General features: G+C 39.9%; 1 protein-coding gene across 2 annotated transcripts; it reads right to left on the bottom strand.

Annotated features, from left to right (window-relative positions):
* Positions 1 to 1078: 1078 nt before the first annotated feature.
* LOC102231950 (transcription factor GATA-5-like) lies at positions 1079 to 11033 on the bottom strand. 2 transcript variants are annotated; one of them, XM_005804826.2, is made up of 7 exons: positions 10816 to 11033; positions 8922 to 9541; positions 5929 to 6098; positions 3816 to 3944; positions 3536 to 3620; positions 3282 to 3409; positions 1079 to 2343 (listed from the first exon to the last, which is right to left on the bottom strand). In XM_005804826.2, the coding sequence occupies exons 2-7, from the start codon at positions 9406 to 9408 to the stop codon at positions 2224 to 2226; spliced, it is 1119 nt and encodes a 372-aa protein (XP_005804883.1). In that variant the 5' UTR covers positions 9409 to 9541; positions 10816 to 11033; the 3' UTR covers positions 1079 to 2223. The 2 variants fall into 2 exon arrangements, with proteins under 2 accessions (XP_005804883.1, XP_023197284.1); XM_023341516.1 differs by having other exon boundaries at positions 3816 to 3941.
* Between the last annotated feature and the right edge of the window lie 13327 nt (positions 11034 to 24360).

Here is a 24360-nt window from a genome sequence, read left to right as displayed (position 1 = left end):
AGGAGCAATATTATGAATTTTCCAGGCATATAGTCCCATTTACACAGTCAACTCACTACGTTACATTCAGTGGCAGGGTGGTAAATAAGCAAGGCTAATATATTTTTAGACAATAAATATAATGGGAACATACAGTATCAAAGCAGTTTTCATAGAGGAAGAGTGGTGATAGAGCCGATGTTTTGTTTAGAAGATAATATGTTTTGGGAAACCATATTTTTCTGAAAATGGGACATTATAGCTATGCGGTAGAAATATTGATTATATTATGAAAGGGACTGTTATATGTGTTTTACAGGCGCATAGTGCCATTTCATAGCACAATCAAGTAACTATGTTAACTTCAATTGTTTTAAAAATGCTACATATATCAAATATGACATAAAAGTTTATTTTACTTCCTAATTTATCGGCTTGAAATTGGGCCTCTGTCTCTTTAAAAGGTAGGATGAGGCTTTACATTTTCAGCTGAGAAAACAAAGACGATTTTATTTTTTTATCAAATAAAAATAGGGGAAAATGAAAGTGTCCAGATGATGAGCTCAGTGGCCTTCATTGAAAAGTGAAACAACATTGACATATAGACACCAACTGATATCTAAATATAACTGAAGGTTGCTGGGATTGATCAAATGGGCCAAATACCCTTAACTTTCATTGTCTAGGTTTAGGTTGCATTTGTCTAGAACATATTAGTTTATTATATATTCTTGGCTGTATATATATATATAAAGCAATGTCTGCATATGTGTCGACATAACAGACAGTTGTTTGCATGGGAGGATTCTTTAAAATGGTTAGTTATGCAGAACGCCGCAGCCAGGCCTCCGACACAAAAACTTCGGGTTTCCACACAGGACTCCACTGTAGATGCAAATACACTGGATTTTTGTTTATTTCAGATGCTATGAAAATAATCATTTCACGAATGTCACGGGGGTTTTTATGTACCATTTGCTGTTTGATTGTTGTATCATTGTACTGTGAATCGCTGTGATGTTTATATCTTGAAGGTGCCATTAAAATAAAGGTTTACTCATTTAAACCTGTGCATGTGTGGAATGAAAAAAAAGCTGTGTTCAGAATATTAATTCTATAAAATTATATCATATGTTTATTAACCTGGACAGATTTCAAATGTCATCCACAAAATAAAATAGCAACGGAAACAGAAAGCTCTTCAGAAAATCCACACACAGTCTCTTATCAGCCAAACACGAATAATTACATTATGATTACAATCATTTCACACTGTTTCTTTTTTAGTTTTTATTTGCCTTAAAAAATAATTTTGAAAAGAAAAAATTGATTCATTGCACTTTCATCACCGTTGAATCAATAAAATTGAAAACATTTGGTAGTTGGACGTTTTCATCTGACATTTACAAGACTTTTTCTCCCCGCCGCTGTTCTGCTAAAGCAAGTCTAAGACGATGCCTCGTCGCTCGGGCGCAAACAGCCGTTCTGTGAGCGGAACGGTGAGCGGTGGTTTACAACCGGCTGGTTTTAGTGTCCACAATGACTCTTAACTGTCCTTATCTCAACATAAATAATGTGCCTGTAAACGTTAATCATCTACACGCTGGTAATGAGACATGTTCAACAGCCATAAAGAGTTATTTTCAGTCCGTTTTTTTTTTTTTTTTAAAGATTCCTCTGAAAAATAACCCGCTGGAATTGTTTTTGAAAGCAGAGAGGATGGACACAAAGCAACAACTAAGAGGAAAAAAAAAATTACAATAAAATTATTTAATAGCTCTAAAATTAGGTTATTGCATCCTTATCTTTTAGCGTTCCACTTGAATGTCTTTGCATTGATGCCCTCTGTTTAGTGTAATGTTTCTCCAAAAACATTTCTCATTAGGAAATAGGTAGTTGATGTTGGATGTATTGAGGAGATAGAGCTTGCTGGATGGACATCAGTCCAAGTTCTTAGCTCTTCTTAAGTTGTTTATAAGTTTGCTGCAGATTGTGTTTTGCAAGTCCTACTACAATCCACTCCTGGTTCGTCATTTGCAGCCAGTGTTTCCAATAAAAATCCAAGATTACTTGGTCGTAGGTAGTTGTTTTGTTTTGTTTTTTTGCATTCTGCCCGTTTTGATCCATATTAGAATGGTTTTCCCACAGCTTCGGAGTCAGTGGAAGTTGCTTCGGGATGAGGAGGATTGTCCTTTCAGTGACGTTGGAGTTATCCGGTGAGCTAGTCCTGCTGTCTGGGGATGCTCATGCTTGAGACAGAGCACACCAGGAATTCTGCGGAGCCATCGACGTCGGGGTAAAAGGATAATCCTCGTATTTAATGTCCACGTGTCCGGATGCCGTACTGTCTAGCTGTGAGGCGGTCTGCAGAAAGGAAGGAGACAAAAGCTTCATTAGCTAAAAAAGCTACTCTTACTAGATATTTAACAAAAAACATCTTAGGAGAGACATTACACTATAGCTTGCACGCAGCTAAAATATTCTATTTGTGTCCTTTTCTTTGTATCTGACTAAAACTTTTATGTTAATGTACAATATTTGAATTAAAAAATGATTGTCCCCAGTTGTCCCTTGTGTTCCCTGATCAGTCCCTGTGTGTCTCTTGTTCCCTGCTGGATCCTTGTCGTGGTTATTTCATTTGTTCCTGTGTTGTGCTGTTCCAGTGCTACCAGTGTCTCAGTTCCTTGCCTCATTTTCTCACCTGTGCTGCCCGGACTCCTGCACACCTTTTAGGTCACCATTAAAAATATATATTTTTTCATCACAACCTGGGTCCAACCGCATCCGTCCTCGCCACAAATCGACCCATATTCACGACACCAATAGATAGTCAGCTGTATTTGTTTGGGGTTTTTTTTTCTTTCTTTTTTATTATTAAAATAGAGGACCACCGCCTATTTAGGGTTTAGTATTTAAGAATATTCTTTTTGGAATGGAACTCTGGACTTATTGAATGTTAAAATTGTTACATTCATTGCTGTAGTGGTTTCCACTGTGTGCACTGATGCATAACAAGGTATATTTGGTCTGTAAACTATTAAGAGTTGCAGTTATAAGCATTTTTAAAAGCAGTAAAAGCAGTTGTGAATTTTAGCTATGGTCCCTAACCCCAACAAATACTGGGGAGGTCAGTGAATATTCCTCAGCCAAATTCTGTAAGGAGTGATAAACGTCTCGTTGTTAAAAGTTATCAGGGTTTTTTTTCTCCATCATAAAAATTCTCTAAGTCAAATGATTTAGTATCGCTTGTATTCTCCATCCTGTATGGAGTGTCAGAAGAATGTGATGGGAGGAAGGGTTACCTGAGAGCCAGATGTGATGGTCTGCCCTGCGTAGGGCGACGGGGCCATGCTGGGTTCACTTTTAATGGTGGAGGCGTGTTCGGACACCGACAGGGAGGATGGGGAGCTAGTGTCAGAGGTGATGGAGCCTAAAAACAAAACAGGAAAATCATTCACGCTCGTTATGTTGTGTCCATTTTTTAATGCTCTTCTTTTTTCTGTCCTCAAGACTGCTTATGATTTGACCAATACGATTCCTGTGCGTGGGGCCCGACCTGTGGACACTTTAGTCTTCGGTATCTTGGGTTTACGCTTCCTTGTCTGAATGCTTTCTTTCTTCATGGCCAGAGGTCTGGGCACCTGGAGGGAGTACAGCAACACATGAGCTGGGCTTCCCTCCCAAACCCCAGCACAACAGGAGCCACAGAGTGTGTTATGCCAACTCACAATAGCCCTTCTCCCACACATCACAGCGACCTCCATGTCCCCTGTGAGACTCTATCTTTGCCGACGCAGCGAGTTCATTAAAGGCGTGTTGGTGTTGGTGTGACCTACCCCATGCAGCTTCATGTAGAGGCCGCAGGCGTTACAGACGGGCTCTCCCTCAGCGTTGCGTCGCCATAACGTGGTGGTGCTGGTGTGGCAGTTGGTGCAACACAGGCCGGCCCGGCGGGACGTGGTCTGCTGCAGCACACACACACACACACACCCACACAAAAAAGGCTCAAACGGAGGACGGCATGCTTCACACTCTCCTCTCTAACAATAATTTGTCCCAAAAACATGAATAACTTCTTTTTTTTTTCTAGCACTGAGTTCAAAAAGCTGCAGGGCTGCAAAGAGCCTTGTCTAAAAACGACACACATCAAGGACAAGGTCAGCGTAGGACAAATAAAAACAGGGAGAGAGAGAAATGCCCACAGTGGAAGCTCACAACCACATCTGCTGTGAGAAGGAGGAGAGTTCCTGGGAAATAAAACAGAGCCGTGAAGATTTGGCTGGCACCCAAAAAAACACGCTGGACATCATTTACAAAACCATGAACATTCCAATTAGCATTTTATAACCACTTCATCAACATTTAGCAGTCGGCAAGTTCATATTAAAATGACATGAGGAGTAAATTATGGGAGGTGTTATGAAAATACAGCTGGTAAAAATGGCTGAAGCATATACAGAAAATAATTAGGGGGAAAAGAAAGAATTTTGACTTTTTAAAAAACAAAAACAAAAAAAAAACACCAACTTCTGTGGACAAAAGAATAATCAATTTCTGAGATTAAAGTAAGGAATGTTTTCTTCCGGTGCCTGTAAATCATCTTTCATAGATTTCAGCTATTTCATCGTACACATTCTGAAAACAACTGGTCAGAAGATGCTTTTTGATTAAGATGTTCATAAATTATTTCTCATCAATTAGTTGATTCTTGTTCTTTTTCAATTAGTTAACGCACAAATAGAAAACATATTTGGAAGATTAACTGCTAACAGGACAAATTACAATTTACGATTTATCCTGATTTGATCAGTTTGATTGTGTCCTTAAATTGTATTTTGTTTTTCTCTTGAATTGTCCAAAAAATGATATTCATAAAAGTTCACTTTCTGGCCCAAATATGTTATTTCCTTGCTTGATTGCTAGGAAATTGTAGAATAGAATAGAATAGAATAGAATAGAATAGAATAGAATAGAATAGAATAGAATAGAATTACTTTATTCATCCCAGCAGGGAAATTATTTCGCAATTACAGCAGCATAGAGACAAGACACACAACAACCACCACTGAATAGCAATGTAGACAAAATAAAAACTAAAAATAAAATATGAAATGCTGTTAATATAAAAAGCAACTTAGAGCAGTCCTTGCAAAGATTCAAAAAATGCAGATACAGTATGTATATGTAAATATATGTACAGCAAGTGTGCCACAGTGTAGTTGTGCAAAATCGGACTGATTAATGCAGAACAATGATTTAGCTTTTATTGTACAGTGAGATGGCATGTGGCAGGAAGGATTTCCTGTATCTGTCCCTACGACAGCAGAGCTGGAGCAGCCTATGTGAGAAGATGCTCCACTGTCTGTCCACTATGTGGTGGAGAGGGTGCTGTTTATCGTCCATAATAGACAGAATTACTTCAGAGGACTTCTTCAGTGTCTTCCTCTCCACCACAGTTTCCAGGGACTCCAGCCTTAGTCCCAGTACAGAGCCAGCTTTCCTGATGATTTTGTCCAGTCTATTAGAGTTGCTGGCTCTGATGCTGCTTCCCCAACACACAGCAGCAAAGAAGATGGCACCGGCAACAACACTGTGATTTACTTACTTAAATTACCGTAGCTATCTATCTTTCAATATAATATTATGGAAGATAGATGCAATATAATATTGCAAGCTCTCTCTCTCTCTCTCTTTACAGTATATACAGTATATATATATATATATATATATATATATATATATATATATATATATATATATATATATACAGTATATACCTCTTTATATATCCACCCCTTCTGTGGGGCTACTGATGCTCAGAAACAACAACAACAACAACAACAATAATAATAATAATAATAATAATAGTTTTATTCACTTCTTGATATTCTTCCCATTGTAACTTTTTTTAATGAAATCTTTAGGACCGGTTCTTTCTTTCAGTCTTACCAGCCGTTTCTGGGGCTTGATGAGCGGCCTGTTGATGCCGTTCATCTTGTGGTAGAGGCCGCAGGCGTTGCACAGGTAGTGACCAGTGCCGTCCCTGCGCCACAGCGGCGTGGACACGGAGCCGCAGTTCACGCACTCTCTGCCCTCTGCGGGCATGTCGTCCATCAGCTCTGACGGAAGAAAGGAAGGAGACATCCGTCAGATAACAAAGGTGCTCCCTGATGCTCAAAGGATCAGTTCTAAAATCACAATATTCCCATCTAAGTTCGACAAATAAGAGCGTGGACGGCATATAGGGTCACGGGTTCCAGGCCAGTGCGTGACATATAACCCGCGGAGGAATGTAACCCCACGCTCTTTCTCCTCCGCGCCGCGTGATGCGGAGATCAAACTGCTCTACCAGTGAGTCGGGAGAGACAGAAGAATGGGGGTGAAGGTGGGGGGAGCTATCGGGGGGAAGATTATCAGGAGGATCCAGGATTCGCACATCATCCATCACGGCTCTGACAGAGGACGGACTCCGGCCTCTAGCCGGCCGAGTTCCTTCTTCGAGCCGCAGATAGAGCGGGCTTTAAGTCCAGGCTGGGCCGCTCTCTACTCCTCCCTTGTTCAGCTGGTGGAGTTGGTTCATAGTTAAGTTGTTGAGAAAGAGGCATCATGCGCATGCCCTGAGGATTGCGTAGCAATGCATACCAATTAGCATGGAAAATAATAAGGGCGACTGACTGTTTGGTAATGTGCTGGGCCTTAAACAACAGGTCTGTGTGACTGTTGCTGCTCAATGCAGTGGACCCGGGTTCGATTCCCAGCCATGGATCGTCTCCTGGATGTCTGGCTCTTTCCTGTAAGAACACCGAGAACGGAGGCCGCAGAAACCGGTTTTTGTTTTCTTTTTTTAATAAAAAGAAAAAAAGAAGAAAAAAAGCTGGATTATAAGCATAAAAAAATATTTAAACAGCTCTGGAAAAAATTAAGCGACCCCTTAAAATGATCAGTTTCTCTGATTTTACTTTTCATAGGCATACGTTTGAGTAAAATGAACATTGTTCATTTTATTCTATGACATGTCTAAGATAAGCCAGGCAAAAATGTAGTATTTATTTCCAGAGAATGAGAAATGGTCAAAACAACAACAACAACAACAACAAAAAGACACAGTGCTTTCAGAGCTCAAATAATGCAAAGAAAACGAGTTCCTACTCATTTAGAAAAAAGCAATAGTAATGTTTGAACTCAGGAAGAGTTCAGAAATCAACATTTGGTGGAAAAGCGGTGAGGTTTTGAGTGGGATTCAGTGCAGTAGTCTCTTAAATTTTTTCCAGAGCTGTATATTTCTTATAACTTAAACAATTTTATGTACCAATTTATTATTATTTTTTGTCAGTAATCTTTTCCTTAACGCCTATTTTGAGGGACTCCTTCTTGAAACTGTCTCTACAGATGTTTGATTTATTTAGCACATAATTAATTTGTGACTTCAAAACTAGGAGGAAACAAGCATTATGTTTTATTAACTAAAATATCTGCTTTTCTCAAAAATAAAAACAGTATACATATATTTTAAAGAGAGGAATAATTCCTATCTCCAATTTATTTTGGAAAGGAGGGAGAGTGTGAACTCTAAAGTTACATTCATTCCAAACAAAGAAAGAAAAACACAGAACAGGGCCTTGCTGAAAGCGACGCTGTCGGCCTGCTGAAGGTAACTTCCATCTGCAGATTCAGCCAAAGCGACACATTTGAACTGTGAACACATTTAAAAATGACACCAGTTCAGTTTTGCTGCTTCATCCTGACAGAAGCTTATTTAGTTCCTGTTGTTTCTTTGTAACACAGAAGGACAAACCGCGCGAGCAGAGCGATCTCATCAATAAGTTAGACTCAAATTGCATCAAATAAATTCTGTCAAAAAAATAAAAATAGCTGCCAGCAGTTTTTTTTGGGGGGGGGGGGGTTGGATTGGAAAGATTCTAATAGTTCAAGTTACCAGTATGGAAACTGTAAGGAGTGTGTCTTGAAAGTGAAACGTGTTTTAATTTTAAGTGGCCTGTGTTTGAGCTTCATGTAGTTACAGTGTTGAAATTACAAAGAAAAATGTAGAATCAACTCACAATATAAAGGAATCTCAGGTAGAGAAACTCAAACCGGTCCACTTTGCCCTAATTAAAGTTAAATCCATTTGAAATTTATAAATCAATCTGCAGCATCTCTGCCACTTTAACCTTTTAAGTTGCATCCGTCTCGTTCTGAGAGATGATAATATTCCCAGAATAAACATGCTCTTATAGCTGCTCTTTAATTAACCAGAGAGGAAAATGAGATTGAGCTCAAGAGGATCTCCTCCCTCCTCCCCCACCCAAACCTCCACTCTTCGCTCCCTGCAAGGTGGAGAGGCTGAGGCGGACCAAGGTGAGAAGAACTGCACCAAACTCTCAGCAGCTCAGCGTTCACTGGTGTGTATTGAACCTTCGCTCTGAGGTTCTGGGATTAAATTAACACGTTAATTGATCGCTTTGGGAGAGCATCTGCTTCGGAGAATGTGGATTGTCTCGACCTGACGAGGCATTGTTCAGTGGAGGCGCAAAGATTGGGCCTCTGATCGAATCTCGGAGCGCGTTACACGAGCGTCATGCAGCCGCAGGGCTCTCCGTCACCTCCTGTAATAAATAACCCGGCGAGGCCCGATAAGAGCATTCTTAAAGAGACAGTCGCTCGTATAGTTAAGAGAAGCTTCTTAGAGAATTGAGATGGAGGAAAAAAAAAACAAGTTGGATTCAAGGTTCAAAGGTAAATTCGAACTAAAACAATAAGAGAAGCTTTGATATGTCTAAATAATAATAATAATAAAAATTATATATACCCGGAAAATTAAAGTTAGTGTTTTTCCTCCCCGAATTAAATAGAATGAAATTAAAATCTTTACAAACTAGACTCGATGTAACTCCTTTGAACTTCCGGAACATAACTCGACTCAGATTCGGTTCGACACTCACCCAGACTGGACCTCCGTCCGCCCAGAGCTCCCTGCCGGCTCTGCAGACTGATCACCCCGCTCTCGAAGGGCCCCGGCGTCCAGGAGGACGTGGCCATCTCCGGGCTCATGTAAGCGTACGGGCTGGAGTAGGACCCCCCCACGGAGCGCACCAGCGCCCCTCCGTACTGGCTCTGGTAGCCGCCGTCCCGCCCGGGGTTGGTGCTGACCGGCGGGCTGTGCGAGTAGGAGAAGCCGTGCGGAGGGTGAGGGCTGCTGGGGGCGAAGGAGGAGCCGTCCGCGGCGCACTGAGCCCAGCCGTGGTGCCCGGCCAGGCCGTGGGACTGGTGGGTCGACTCGCAGGTCTGCAGGTAGGGCAGGGTGGGCAGCATGGCCGGGACCCTGGTGGTGGGGACGTACACCGGGGAGCTGGCCGAGGGGTGGATGTAGTTCCCGGTGTCGTGGGGGTACGGGGACTGGTTGGAGGTCAGGGCCAGGCTTTGGTACATTCTGAGACTTTTAGCCTTAATACGAATCGAAGGAAGACAGATGGAGATCCGACTGTCCCCTAACCGGAGAACGTTCCTTTCCTTTTGAACCAGCGGCTCGTCAACAAACTTCTACAGATTCTCCCAACCCACTCTGGCAAAAGAAAGCAACCAGAAAAAAACAAGAACACATTTTTAATTCTTATCAAGCACCCAATACGGATCATATTCGTATTAACACAGGACTTCTTCCACTGAAACAGATCATCAGCACAAGAAAGATTTTTTTGGATTCAATGCTTAAAAAAAACCCCCAACTGTTTCACTTTATCTCAAAACTAGACACCAGTACTTTAATTTGGGAAAAATTTAAGAAGGCTTTTAAAAGGCACCTAAATTAGTCGAATTACAATCGAATTGAAAATGTTCCACTTATTCAATTAAATTAATCAAATTCTACCGATTAAGATCGTGACATGGTTTTCCAACATGCAAAAAAGGAAACTGAAAATAACACATTGGTTTGTGATTAAGTCATAAAACCTTGAAGAAAGTGACATGGAAACGTTTCCCCTTCCAAGATGTGCTGCTTCTGCTGCCTCGGGTTCAGCTAAAGATATTCAACTTGAATAAAACTGCACAAAACAGAACAAAAATGTCTCTACCGCAAGGCCAATGAGAGAGTCCTGCTGAACGCTGCGCAAAAAATAAATGAGGGAGACCTGACAGAATCAACCTTTTCAGTTCACTTCTGACAAAAATGTTAAGGATTAAATATAATGACAGATGTTAAAGTTGTTTGAATATATGACACATATTAATGTCTAACATTCACGGGTGTTCAGAGTTCCTTTTTATAGTGCATGCCCTAGTTTTCTTGAAATTGGAAAATTGTCAATAAACGAGTATATATTTCTCTTGTTTTGTTTAAAAATTTCAATTATAGAAATATTTTTTTTCCCTTTTCGTAATTTTACAACAACTGAAAATAGAATGTATTTATTATGTTAATTTTTTTTATACCATTTCGCCTATAAATAACAGGCCAGATAGGCCTTCGATTATTTTTTTTTTGATTATTCGAAGCGCACAAAAGCAACAAAGACGCATTAGAATATTAATGATCAACAATCATCGATATGCATCAGTCATATTTTACTCTCATCGCCCTCGCTTGACGTGAAACGGATTCAAACGACATTAAGCGCCGCTGCTGTCTGTCCAGGCGCAGACAGAGCGCAGGTCCTCCGGCCTCATTACATCCCGACCCGAGCGGAAACCGAGTCGCAGATCGGTCCACATTTATCTCTTCCCCGATTGCAGATTATTTTTTTCCCTTCTAAGAATAGAAACTCAAATCGCATAAAAAAGGTTGATAATGGCTCCTGCTTCTCTCCGTTCCCAGGCCTCTCGGAGTAATTATCTCACCAGATAAGGACGGTCCGGTGATAAAGCGGTCCGGTTTCCCCCCTCAGCAGAGACCCGGCCTCAAGAGAGGAGCTCAGCCGGGCAAACCTTGACCAGCCCGCACAGACACGGAGTCTTCCCCCAGCTCTGTGTGTTTGTGCGTAAAAAAAAAAAAAAAGAAAAAAGAAAGAAAAGTCGGAGATGATGGAACCGAGGTTGCAGCTGTTGGGTGATTCTTCGCGTCGCCCCCCTCCCGCCCGCCCCCTTCTTGTTTGGATCCGCTGATCGCTGCAGCGCGTCTCTTCCTCTCGGTGTATCTCCAGATAGCTGCTGCCGCTGATAAGTTTTGTTATGGGTGTGCGCCTCTGCGCTCTCCTACTGGAACATTTGTACTGGGGAGGAAAAAAAAAAGAAAAAAAGAAAGAAACACGTGACGCAAGCCGCCGCTCCGAGGTAGGCCAAGGTGGGGAGGAGAGGAAAAGGTAAAGGGGAGGTTCATTCTGCAGCGGAGGGCCCAAAGCTCCGCTGTATGGGCGTCGAATAAGGGGCCCCGCTTTCACCAGCGTCCTGAGTTAAGCTGTTCAAGCGCTTCATTCTAAAGACAGACAATGTTTTTTAATTATTAATGTTGTTAAAGGGATTTTCTTCAACCTCTACAAACCGGCTCAGAACCTAGAACAGAGCCCGGTTCTAGGTTTGTGAAATTGAATTGGCTCTATCGCTGGAAAGGAAAAGTTCTACTTCCTGGTTTTTTTTTGTTGTTTTTTTTGTTTTTTTTTTTTAAATATCTATATGTGGAGATAATTGTGAACTGGTTCTCTTTAAGGGCAAAACAGAGCGATAAGACGCCTGAACAATAACTAACCTCATGCAGAACAATCCAGCACGAAACAGATATGAGCGGAGAACAGGAGAAACATGACGTCACCGGATAAAACGGAATTTATGACATTAAAACATATGCATCTATGACCTGTTGTATATGTTGTTTTATAATAATAATATTATTATTATTATTATTATTATTATTATTATTATTAGCTTATTATTATTATTATTTTTATATTATTATTTATTTTTTATTATTATTATTTTTAGCTGCGTCTTGTCTACAATTTAACATCTTTAGAACAAAACCCAACGGTGATTTAATCGGGAAAAACAAGTTAGGAATGTGTAATAATAATAATAATAATAATAATAATAATAATAATAATAATAATAATAATAATAATAATAATAATAATAATAATAATAATAATAGAGACCGTTTCATTACAACAACATATTCCAGGTCTATCTCCAACAGTCCAGTGTATTTTCAAGGCCCTCTTCTCTTCTCTTCTCTTCTCTTCTCTTCTCTTCTCTTCTTCTGTCTTTGATCGTCCTAATGCCATTAAGTCCCGACTCAGTAAACTCGTCCTGTCCGGAGAGCATTCATTAATTGACGCCTCCTGTCTGCCGCTTTATTACATCTGTTTGTTTCTTCTCCTCTTCTGACAGCCGGACGTCTGGCGGCGACGCCAGGAGTCTTTCACCGCTGAGACTATTGGTTGAAAATGAAGCGTTTTAATTATCGCACCGCGGCAAAACACCGGAGCAGACGGGCCGGAACATTCATTAGCCTGTATGTAGCCATATATATACAGGCATATGTAAAATGGTCCTTTATTGATCAGCGGGAAAACTCATTTGTGAACATAAAATGTCCAAAAACACTATAAACATCAAACAGATCACCGGAAGGGAAGGTAAAATTGAATAAAATGGAAAACAGAAAATCTTTAAAGAATATGTTCTTTTGTACAAAGTTACATGTGAAAAAGTGTTTTTATAAATATTGCACCAAATGGTGATAGAATTTCAGTACAGACAGACGGACAGACAGATAGAGTCAACACTGATTTCCCATCAATTAAAGCTTAGATATGTTGGTTCAACTGTTTATCATGCCTTCAATATCTTTAAAACACATTTGTTTTGCTCTCCATCTGGTCTCATACTTACTTCTCATTCTGTGTAAAAGTCTCCTCCAGCTCTCGCTTCTGTAAAATATTTCAGTTTCAGTTATTTCTTAGCAAAAATTATTGTTTCCAGTTGAACCTCTGCGCGTGAAGTGATGAGTCACAGTGAAGCTGTTTCATCCCGGTGCTTCAGTGAACTATCTGAACATTTCCAAAGATCACAGTGTGACGTTCAGAAACTGATTTCATCCCGAAGAGCTCACAACTGATAATGACATCTATATGATCCTACATCCTTGCTTTTCCCTGCGGTTTTTTTTTGTTGCTTTGTTTGCTCTCTTTCATTGTTCATAAGAACACATTGCACAGCATGCAGTTACACACAAGAAAAATCGGTGCAAAATGAGAGAAAAAAAATCCAAAGAAAAACGGAAAAACCTTCAGATCACTTAAAAAATGTCAGAAAGGACTGTTTAGTGTGAAGAAATAGTGGTGTTTTAAAAGTATGGACTATATTGTAAATTGTAAAAAGAAATAAAAGAGACTCTGGTAGCTAATAGTAGAAACAGAATCGTAGTTATCTTTATTGATCTATAGGAAAACAATCCCATATTTTATTGTGAAAATGCTCCTCAAATGATACATTTTCTGCTTGGGTTTAAATAACAGCGCCCTCCAGTGGTTGCTTTGAGAAAAACAATGCCCTTAGTATCACCGCTCTTGAAAGCACATTTCCTTCTTCTAACTGTTTTCTTTGCAGTGCATTTTCTGGTTTATCAGAAATAAAACAAGAGGTGATTAATCTCATGTTAGACGTTTGATTCACAACTTTAATCGCCTTTCATGCTGGAAGAAGAAGCTTCTCCCAAGCACGGACTCAAAATGGCCTTCTAGCTGAAATTGTGATTAAAAAAAGGTGGCAAATACAGAGAGAAAGGCTCCGAAAATTCAAAACAAGCAAGGAGAAACACAGGATCCGATAGAAACAACTGATTAATGTGGCTTCAGCTCATATTTACATTTCAATATGTACAATTATTTATCAAAAAGCCTTCTGCAGTACATCACAAACCCCATTATTTGGTATGAAGCGATTATTAAATCCTGCTCTAAACTTTTGAAGCTTCTCCCAAATGGACAGTTCATATCGCAAAAGGTAAAAGAGCATTTTCCTTAAGAAGCTAAGCAGCACAATATGTATAATAACTTGCAGATGTTCTGTTTAAAAGGCAGTGTATTGCTGGTTGTAGTCTCCTTATGCTGCAACGTCCAAAGAAAAAGTTAAATTACATTTAATTTAATTTATTTTACAGTCTACTTATATTCTAAATATTGACATTTTATTTCTTTTATGTTATTTTACAGCAAATTTACATATCATGGTAATACATTTTCAATTGAATTAGATTTTCTTCACCTTAATTTACGTGATTTAGCATTTTATTTATTAATAAAACTGTTATTGTGTAAAATGAAACATAGACATTAAGCTAATTCAGTTGTGTTTATATTTCAATTAGTTTTCACCCTGCAGTCTGATTTTACAGAACTTTGCAAAACAATACAACCAAATACAGAGAGAGAGTAAACAACTGCAGGATCAGCCAAAGGCTTTCAAGATGAATCGGCTCCATCCCTGAGAAAAAGATGTTAATAACAATAAAACGGCAAAGGAAAACGATGAAATAAATGAACCGTAACAACTGGAATAAAGAGGACACTTTGGTGAGCAGGATATTTGCTGATATTTTTGCGCACATATCCTGTTCATTCTGTGGGTTAAAAATTAATTCCCAAGTTTAAGTACATACATATACAAAAGAAAGAAAACCAGACAGAAAGAAAGAAAAGCAAACACTTAATTTGAAAATTGGTACAGAACAACCAAAGCTTTTAACTGTAGATTTTATTTTCCATATTCTACTTCTAAAAGCTTTACTCTAAATGCCATCACAAAACATTTTGTTCCCTGAGAGAGAGACGCTGTGAGGAAGGTTTAGCACAGGGAGTAATTGTGCTCTCTCCATGCCGGGAGCTTGATAGCTGCCTTATGGATGAGGTGATCGCTGAGGGCCTGCTCCAGCGCCGCTTCGCTCCGCTCCCTCCCTGCCCTCCCCGGTCAGTCTGTGGTTATGTCAATAACAAACTGGGACTGAGCGATCCCTCTGCAGGCCGCGTATCTGCTGTTTATGTCAGTTTTTGCTCATGTTTCTGCTGTTTGGCTGATAGCTCCATCCACCCGGGGAGACCTGGTGCGTGGAGAGAAGTGTCTTTTTACTTTGATCACCCTCGAATGCGACGCCACTGTCCTTTATGGCTGCATTCTTTTCGACAGGAATGGAATTTCAGCCTCTGTCTTCGTTTTACATACACAAGGCTGCAAGATAAGTGAGGAATTTCCCAAAGGTATTTATTGTCAATGAGGGAGCAGACAGAGTTTGTGCTGTCTGTCTGTCTGTCTGTCTGGTTTTAAAGCTTTTTCTCTAATTTCTTGCCAGCTGTGCAAATTGAAGCTGATCACTCCTGATAAGACCGCACCCACTCTTCATTCATCACATTATCAGCCCCAAAACCATAACAAGCAGTTGGAAGAGATGGGTTTTATCGTCGGTGTATGCGGAGGCTAACCGACAGGAGACAGGAGTGAAGCTCAGATAGCAGCCGATCTGTGTCCCAGGTCTGCAGGACACAGATCCAAGCTGCTTTTCTGATCATTTTCTATGAGCAGCTCAGACTGATGAGTGTTAAGAGTTGTAGGTCAGGTAAACGGGGCCAAAACTATGTTTTCTGTTGGGTAAATGTTAATGCAGCTTGTATTTGAATGCCAGCCTGGCCATTTGCCTTTCTGTGCAGTTCCACTTGATTCTCATCTCCCTTCCGTGCTCTGTCTGGGATTTCTCCAATGGAGCTGGATTTATCAGGATGCAAACGTTAGTGATTGGGTAAAATCGGATCCAATCATTTAAAACTGAAACAGAGGCCAAGTTATATGAAATCGGTTCTTAATAGCGACGGGTCCAGATTTACTGTTAATGTCTTATGCAAAAGTAAAACTGATTTCTCCTTGTGCACTGTTATCTTCAACATCATAGTATACCATGTGTCATTTGAGGTCATTTTTTTATATCATAGAGTACTATGTGTACTTTGAGGTAATTTTCGATGTATTAGTATACTGTGGGTCGTTTGAGGTAATTTTCGACATCAAAGTAGGTTAAACTATGTGTCATTTAAGGCCATTTTTGACATCATACTGTACTATGTTGCCTTTGAGATCATTTTCAATGCAAGAGTATACTATACGTCCTTTGAGATCATATTCGATGTCATAGTAGGCTGTACTATGTGTCATTTAAGGTAATTTTCGACGTCATACTGTACTAGGCGTCATTTCAGGTCATTTTTGATGTCATTATATACTATGTTTGAGGTTTGAGGTCATTTTCCAGTTAAATTTCCCCCACACTCACTCCATTTTTGTCCACAAATGGTCACATTGACCCCGTGTGCTCTTTTATGTGTTTCATTTTTCTTCTTTTTCAGACTGACGTTGAGTTAGGACTGGCTAAACATAAAATTCAACTTACCATTTAGTGTGCAACACCATGTGGCTCTTCACTCTGATAGGACAGCTCCTCTTCCAAAGGGTCATATGCACCTCAACCACTCTTGTTATTGGACAGACACAACATTAACAGATTGGAAAAAAACATTGTGTTGTTGAGTAAATCTGAGGGATCATATTCAGATGATAGACATCAAGAATGTAGGGATCCATTCCTCCTTGTTTCAAGTGATTAGAGTGATGGTGGAGGTTTAATGGTTGGGAGGAAGTTTTCGTAACACACTCAGCCCCATTGAGTATCTGTAAGCATGCAGTCACACCGGGCCTGTTTAGTCCTTTTTATTCAAACTAATTTGTTTGCCTAGAAAGTCAGATTAGGTTGAGGAGGTGTGAACGCATAGTCAAACTCTGGTCCACCTACAATCCTACGTCTCCATTCGTTTGACGTGAACTTGGATGCAGTTCGAATGCAAGCGGACCAGACGCCATTCAAAGAGCAGGAAGTGGATTATAGTGCGGGACATTCTGGGTAAATACAACTAAAGCAAAAGAGTCCAGAAATGGCTTGAGGTCTTTTGTGAAAGACAAAATAAAAATCGTACAACCGCTGGAATTTGATGCCAGGCCATTTTTACATACATTTCATGAGGAAGGAAGTTGCTCTTTGTGTCTTCTTCAGAGGTTTTCATGTCAGGTATGTCAGTGGTTGTTGGTGCAGCGCCACCACAGGTAGAAGGGCGTAAATCGTTGCTCAAATGTAACAAATGTTGGTCTCCAATCGAACAGTCTGTCGGACGACCAGGCGTGAAAACACCCATAAACACCACAGCCTTCATGAAGTTTGCATAGGTTAAATACTTCTTTTTATTCTTTGGTAAGGTTTAATTTTTCAGAAGACATCAGATTAACACAACCGCATCATCATCATCATCATCATCATCATCATCATCATCATCATCATCATCATCATCATCATCATCATCATCATCATCATCATCATCATCAGTATGAACACTTAAAAAATGGACTCATAAATTCCTGGACCGTGTTTTTAACCTTCAGCTTGCATCATCAGGATATGATGGGGAAGAACCATCATGTAATCTCACACTGCAGGCAAATCGTTCACTAATTCTTTTCTTACACGACAGATGACTGTTTTCCCATTAATCACCATTTTCTGCCATTTTCCAGACCGCCAGCCCGACCGAGCTTCGGTGAGGCTCACTCCTTCTCGCTGATGTCATGTTTCCCGCTCCGCACAGGAGTCGGGCCGTCCCAACAATGCGAACCCTCTCATGTTCTGTCCCGGCCGCAGACCTCCACCAGAAACAGTGTACACAAGCAGCAGATAGAGAGGGAGGAAGGAAGGATTTAAAGGCATACAAGGCCCAAGCCTGTGGCACGCTGCTCAGTGGGGAATGTAAAGTAGGAGTCAGCCTAATCTCCAGCACCCATAAGAGACTGGCTCCTGTCTGCCTGACTGCCACTGCCATATCTTTGTTTCATTTCAGCCTGTCAGGTCCTATCTGGCTGCCCCGAAAAACTGCTTCTGCTGGCTTCAGGATTCCCTGGCAGTAGGCAGAGGATCTAGACTAACATAACACAATGCAATTAAATGTTAAAGGCAAATTTGAACACACAAACAAGGTGGAAGCAAAAAAAAAAAAAATCAAAACAACAAAAAACCAAAAAGAACAAACATTTCATAACTTAATTTCACAACACTGAAAGCTTTTGGAAACAGTTTTAACATATTCGAAACCATTTCTAATTCAAGAGACAGAGAAGTTTAGCAAGAAAAACCAGGATTATTTTTATGAATTTATTTATTTTTAAAGGAATTACTTGGGGCTTGTGGCCTTTATTTGTCTGTGATTATATATATTGCGTTGTGAGAGAGGGGAAAACATTCGGCAAAGGTTAAGTTACCAAGTTACAACATGAGTTGCGCGCTTTACCCCTGCACAACCACGGCCCAGATCAGGATTATCTTTAAACATCACACATCATTTTTATGTTTCCTTTTCAGTAGTGTTCAGGATGTGGAGCTCATTGTTGTGCTTTACATTTCCATGACCAAAGTTAAGAAATACAGTAAATTCTTACTTTAGCTGAAGTCATTAAAGCTGCTACTTTTATAAAAAAAATTTTTTTTTACACATTTATTAAAACTGCCACTAGGTAGTGACAGCATGGTATAAAACCAATGATATGAAAAAAATTGAGCACCTCCACCTTCTCCCATTTTTCCCCGTGGTAACTAGAAACAACCAATCAGAGTCAGGAGGCGTGTCTTAGCGTTGTCAGTCACCCTGCATGTAGAGCTGCTACTCAAATAAATTCAGTTTATTTAAGTCACAACAAATTCCTCGCCCTCCTTTCTTCCTCCACTTGCTTTCTGCTATGCTACAGCTATGATTGCCTGTCATGAATGCGAAGGCTAGCAAGCCTTGGCATGAATAAATAGTTTTCCTATAATGGTAAGATGTTTATCTTCCATTAGCATATCTAGCAAAGAGTACATGAGATTGATTGACAGCGCTAAGACCCTCCTCCTGGCACTGATTGGTTGTTTTTAATCGGGAGCGGTTCACTTATTCAGATGGCAGTAATAGATCAGGGAGGAAGTCGAGGAGATTATCTGTCTCATAACAAACTGTCACAACATGGCGACAGTTTTAAAAAAAATGTATAAAAAACATGTTTGTTTGTTTTAAACAAACGTTATATACTGCAGCTTTAATTGCCGTTCCTTTTAACATTTTTCCCCATTTGTCATCTGACACTGCATCTGTGTCTCTCTATTCTCTTTTGATTCCATTCTCTACTCCATCTCCAGGTGAGATTTTAGGGACAAACCTTGGAGAACACAAGCAGCCTCCAGTTAGCCACCAGGTGTGGGAAAACACAAGGAGAAAAATCAAAAGCAATAGGAAAATTGACGGAGGGCTAGAAGTTACTATACAGGTTGACATTCAGATGTAGTATGACTGGCTGCATGAGCTCCATATCATGCAACTGTTGCCACCGCTCCCCTGTCCTCCATCCAGGAGTCCTGGTATCTTGCTGCCACAACAATAAACCAGTTTGACCTTTCTACAGAAATGTAGCATTTGCCGAAAGCTCTTCATGCTCTAGTAATATTAAACCTGCCGAGTTCTTAATACTCCCCAGAAGAGCTCACCAAGACCATGCAGACCATCACCTTTCAGGCTTATTTTCTACATTTACATCCAGCATTAAGAAGGTGTACTCAAAACAACTTTCAGAGTGTTAAATTAAGCTTTAATTAAACCCTGGGTCTGCACACCGGCCTGCCCTGCGCAGTGATCCTGTCCCACGAGTTCCATCGTATCTGATAACGCTGAATGCAATTACTTGTCATTACTCAATTTAATCCTCTGCAGATTGTGCCTTTTCTTTTGTCCAAACAATAATGAAGAGTTAAATTGGGTGTGAAACATCTTGCTTTCCCCAAAGTACCATAAAAGGCTCATTTACACAGATCATTTACCTACGGTTCAGCCACACAACACAGAGCCTCACGACCAGCTGCCACTTCTGCTGCAAACAGAGACAAAACCAAAAGAGACACGTACAGGTACTTTCCACACATTTATGTCTATATTCCATAACCAATGTGTTTTTTTTTTCTGGCATCAGTGACAATTTTTTATGTATTTTGTTGCCTGCTGGTGTCCAGAACAACTGGACCATGGCGTTTTGATTTGGAGCTTGCTTCTTTGAGAAGACAAACACCGTTATGGGTCACAGGAGACGAACCGAAGACGCACAGACGACTGATAATCCATGTTTGTGCATGTGTTAGAGTGCAGGACTATTGACTGATATCTGTGGACAATAGGATGCGATCATTATGGCTGACAACGCCGCCATAATGTTTGTTTACCCATAAATGATGGAGAGAAGACAAAATATTCTGAAGACTATCGAAAACATCAAAAAAGTCAAAAACACTTTACATCAGGAGCATCACTGTGTTTCCAAAGGGCTGAGCTAATATAATGAAAACGAATATAAACCCACAAAATCAACCAATCCTTTTCAAGATCTTTTCGCTCTCCCTCTCTTACTATTAATATTACTACCCTGGTCAGTATGGTCAGTCGAAAAGCGCCTCTGTGCTCCTTAAACAGTTAAACTCTCTGGGCACATGAAAGGTAGCGTCAGTGATGAAATATTTTACAGGTCACTTGTGTGTTTAGTTAGAGCAGATTCCGATGCTTGAGTAAATGAAAAGAGAAAAGTACAAAGTCAATCATAGAACCATAGAGTTGATAGAAAAGTGTAATGTGAAGGGATATTGTAAATAGATAGAAAATTAGTTTGGCTAAAATAAATGTCTGAACATAAATGAAATAATATTTAAAAACTTGACATGAGTACAACCTTGAACTACAATGTAACAGATAGCCTAATTTCAAATGAACAAATTGTTGGTGAAAGTGTAAATCTAATTTTATAGATTGATGGGAAATATTTAGTCAGGTCTACTAGTTTTGGTGCTACCCCTAGTAGGTGCTAGTAGGTGGACTAAAGATGTACTTAAGTAGGTGTACTTAATTCTATGTAAGTCCATGTTTATATATTTATCAAGCACATTATGCTACATTTAACCCCAACTTACTTTTTTTTTTACGTCTAAAATGTCTTCCTTCAGGTTTCACCCTTTCAACCTTTGCTCTACGCTGCAAAGGTTTGTTTTATACATCTTGAACTTTTTTCACATAAAAACAACCTTTACTGTTTGACTGTTATTTGTCATTGTCCGACAAAAAGGTAGTACAATAAGCATAAAATGGAGGGGAAATAAAAAAAGAGAAAAAGCCAGACTTGCATTTTCTGTTTGTACAGAACCCACACACTGGTCCCAGTGCAGCAGATTGAAGGGACAGTTTAACTCTTTGTTTAGCGCCTGCTGCTGTTGTTACAGAGCAAAGTCAAAGTTCATTCACTTCTCAGCACATTCAAAGGGTTCACAGCTACAGAATGTCATGTCCTCTGCAAATTACTTCTTAAAATATCTTTTTGAATACATAAATTGGGTAGTATGGTTGCTCTGCAGCAAGAAGGTCCTGGGTTCGATTCCCGGCCCCGGGGTCTTTCTGCATGGAGTTTGCATGTTCTCCCTGTGCATGCATGGGCCACCTGGGCACCAAAGCTGCTTGCAGGCAGGCACGGCCTCCACCCGGGCTGCAGGGATCTTATCTTGAGTAAACGCGACTCTACACTTTGGACCGTCTGCTGGAGAGCTGTTGGAATGTCCAGGTGAGCTCTTCACCTGATTCACCTGACTCCATGTGTCTTACATGAAAACAACACTTCCTGTCAGAATTTGATTAGTGCTGTTGACAGTAGCTGTAGTCATTTGCATCAGTTCAGTTCATTTACACCAGTTAGACATAAAAATTCAATCATAAAGCCAGAAAACAAAACAAATTACAAAATACGATGCTGGGCACATTTATTGGGAGAACTGATAAAGGGTTTGCAGCAGAAGTTTTTTTTTTTATATATATATTGTCACAGCCAATGAGGACAGAAAAAAATTGTTCAAAGAAAAATTATCTTTGGAGTCTTAAGATTTTCAACAGTTCCCAGTAGAACCAGTTTGCTTTATGTTTATTCTTTGTTTAAATATGAAAAAGAATATTGGTTCTGACTGTATTTCTACATTGTTATAGATCAACAGTATGGTTTATCAAATACTCAAAGAGATAACTCAATTTTCCAAAAGCTAAAAGAGCAATAATATTGCTGTACTAACAGAGAATTTTACTTGTTTTTGGTTTATATCTTATTGAATCCTGTAATTTTTCCATATTCCCACACTGCACTTTTATGTATTGTTCTTTGTATGCATGTCTTTGCATACCATAGAAACATTTTATATTATGTATGAATGTTGTTGTCGTCCCTATGTAAGTTCTTGCACCATTTTTGATTTTGTTTCCCTTTATCTTACTAAAAAAAGTCGCCTTGAATTTGTTTTTGAGCAAAGCTTTTGATGCTTTTTCACTGATCACCAGCAAAACCTGAGTGAATAACTCCGGTGTAGTTGAATTATTCACAAAACGACATCTACGAGAGTCTGGACTATCAAAAATATTCTAATTACTAAAGTAACATCAGGAAAAGTAGAAAAAGCTTCAGTGTTTCAAACTTTTTAAAAAAGAAATTGGGACATTTGTAAAGAAACCATTAGTTTGTCAAAGGATTTTTCAAAAATACATGTAAGAACTTAAACTTTGATCAAATACCTTTTAGTTCCTTTTTGGAAAAGATTTTCTTGATAACTGAATTTTTGTTTATTTCCTAACTATTTGACAAATCAATAATAATAAAAAGATGAATTTCACATGACATAATTTTTTCTTAGGTTTTAATAGTGGATGGAAAATATCTTATTTGCACTTCAGATTGTGCAATGAAGACGCAATGCTGAGAGTCACCAGAGGGGGGCAGTAAGAACATATTCATCAGTTTCTGTGACGGCTCCCTGCACTGCGTCTGCAGGCTAAGAGGCTGCAGTCAGAGAAGCTTCTCTGGACTCATTGTTCAGATTCAGCACCAATGTAAAATTCACTCCTGGAACTGTCTGTTTGGACGGGGTCCGCTGGAGAGTCGCCGAGGCCCAGTGGTCCGGGAGAAACACTTTAGAAAGGAAGAACAACTTTTGGAAAACACGGACAGCATCTGCACATGAAGCGCTGGAGTATCACCAGGCTGAATGCTGGAACCGAAAAGAACTGAACACTCAAATCAGATGTGTAAAAGACTTAAAGACCAACTCTGTTTTTACAATAAAAATGATAGCGTGACAAAAAGTTGACACCAAATAAAATCACATCCCTGGAAAGAAACTATGAAACTGTTCATGTCTTGAAGAACAGCCACGCCACTGGTAGTAAAACAAATATCAATCTGTCTCATCCAAAAGTAAGAGAACGGAAGTTATAAATGTCTTTGGACCTGAACATGTCAAGCGAGTACGAAGTGCTTTAAAAGAGCAGCTGCACCGAACAGGAAGGGGCCGTCGCAGTGGTCACAGACTGACCAAAGCATCTGACCAGCAAAGACTGGAAGAACTCAGGCTGGACTGATAAATCTCCGCTTTTGCTGAAGCAGCAGATGGCGGCCTCCGAATTTTGTGTTAATAGCATGAATCTATAGACTCGACCTGATTTGTGTCAACAACACAAGCTGCTGCTGCTGCCGGTGTAATGGTGGGGTTGAATGTTCTTTGGCACACTTTCAGCCCTTTAATACCAATCAATCATTGTTGGAAAGCCACAGTATATCTTAGTGTTTGTTGTTGCTGACCATGTACATCGCTTTACTGCCACACTTTACCATCGTCTAATGGCTGCTTCCAATAGGATAATGCACCATCTCAGAAGGCAAAAGTTATCTCGGACTAATGTGAATGGCATGTGCTCAGTGGACCCCAGGGGGCTCCTGACTCATCACATCCAAATGTAGAGGAACAAAGCAGAGGATTGGGTAAAGTCAAAGTGAAAAAACAAAGTTAGAAGAGCTCTTTATTACTGCTTTGTTCAAAATGCTCCATCTTTTCACTCTTTGTCATATTTGCGTTTTACGCTGTGATTCACAGTGAAACTTGTACTAGTTTACTGCTTCGACTCAACAGAGAAAAATGTACAGAATGTAGGAAGTTCTTATTGCTAGATTCAGTCATCTTATTATAGTCATTAGCTTGATTCTCACCTGATTTTACTCTGATTCTCCGAAATAGAATTCATTCGACCGTCTGCCTGCTGTAGGTTCACTTCTGAACGGCCATAAAGTAAACCTCAAATTAATTTATGCCTCAGCAGATGTAAATGTTAAGCCATCTCTACATCCCGACATATTCCCTCTAATGGTAGCTTTTCCCAGTGTCCCTTTAAGAGTCCTGACTCGAATATGACAGAGTATATGACGAGGGAGCGTAAGATTAGGGCGATGGAAACCAGGCCTCAGAGACCTGAAGCCCGTCACCAAGGATACAGG

This window comes from Xiphophorus maculatus, chromosome 1 (genome assembly GCF_002775205.1).
Source record: "Xiphophorus maculatus strain JP 163 A chromosome 1, X_maculatus-5.0-male, whole genome shotgun sequence".
Classification (NCBI taxonomy): domain Eukaryota; kingdom Metazoa; phylum Chordata; class Actinopteri; order Cyprinodontiformes; family Poeciliidae; genus Xiphophorus; species Xiphophorus maculatus.
This window is presented reverse-complemented; position numbering and strand designations above follow the sequence as displayed.

Coding starts and splice junctions, on each gene's coding strand:
- LOC102231950 (XM_005804826.2), bottom strand. CDS start 9,408: ATGTACCAAAGCCTGGCCCTGACCTCCAACCAGTCCCCGTACCCCCAC. Junction 3,945..5,928: donor TCAAGCCCCAGAAACGGCTG/GTAAGACTGAAA, acceptor TGTGTGCTGCAG/CAGACCACGTCCCGCCGGGC. Junction 3,621..3,815: donor TCTACATGAAGCTGCATGGG/GTAGGTCACACC, acceptor TACTCCCTCCAG/GTGCCCAGACCTCTGGCCAT.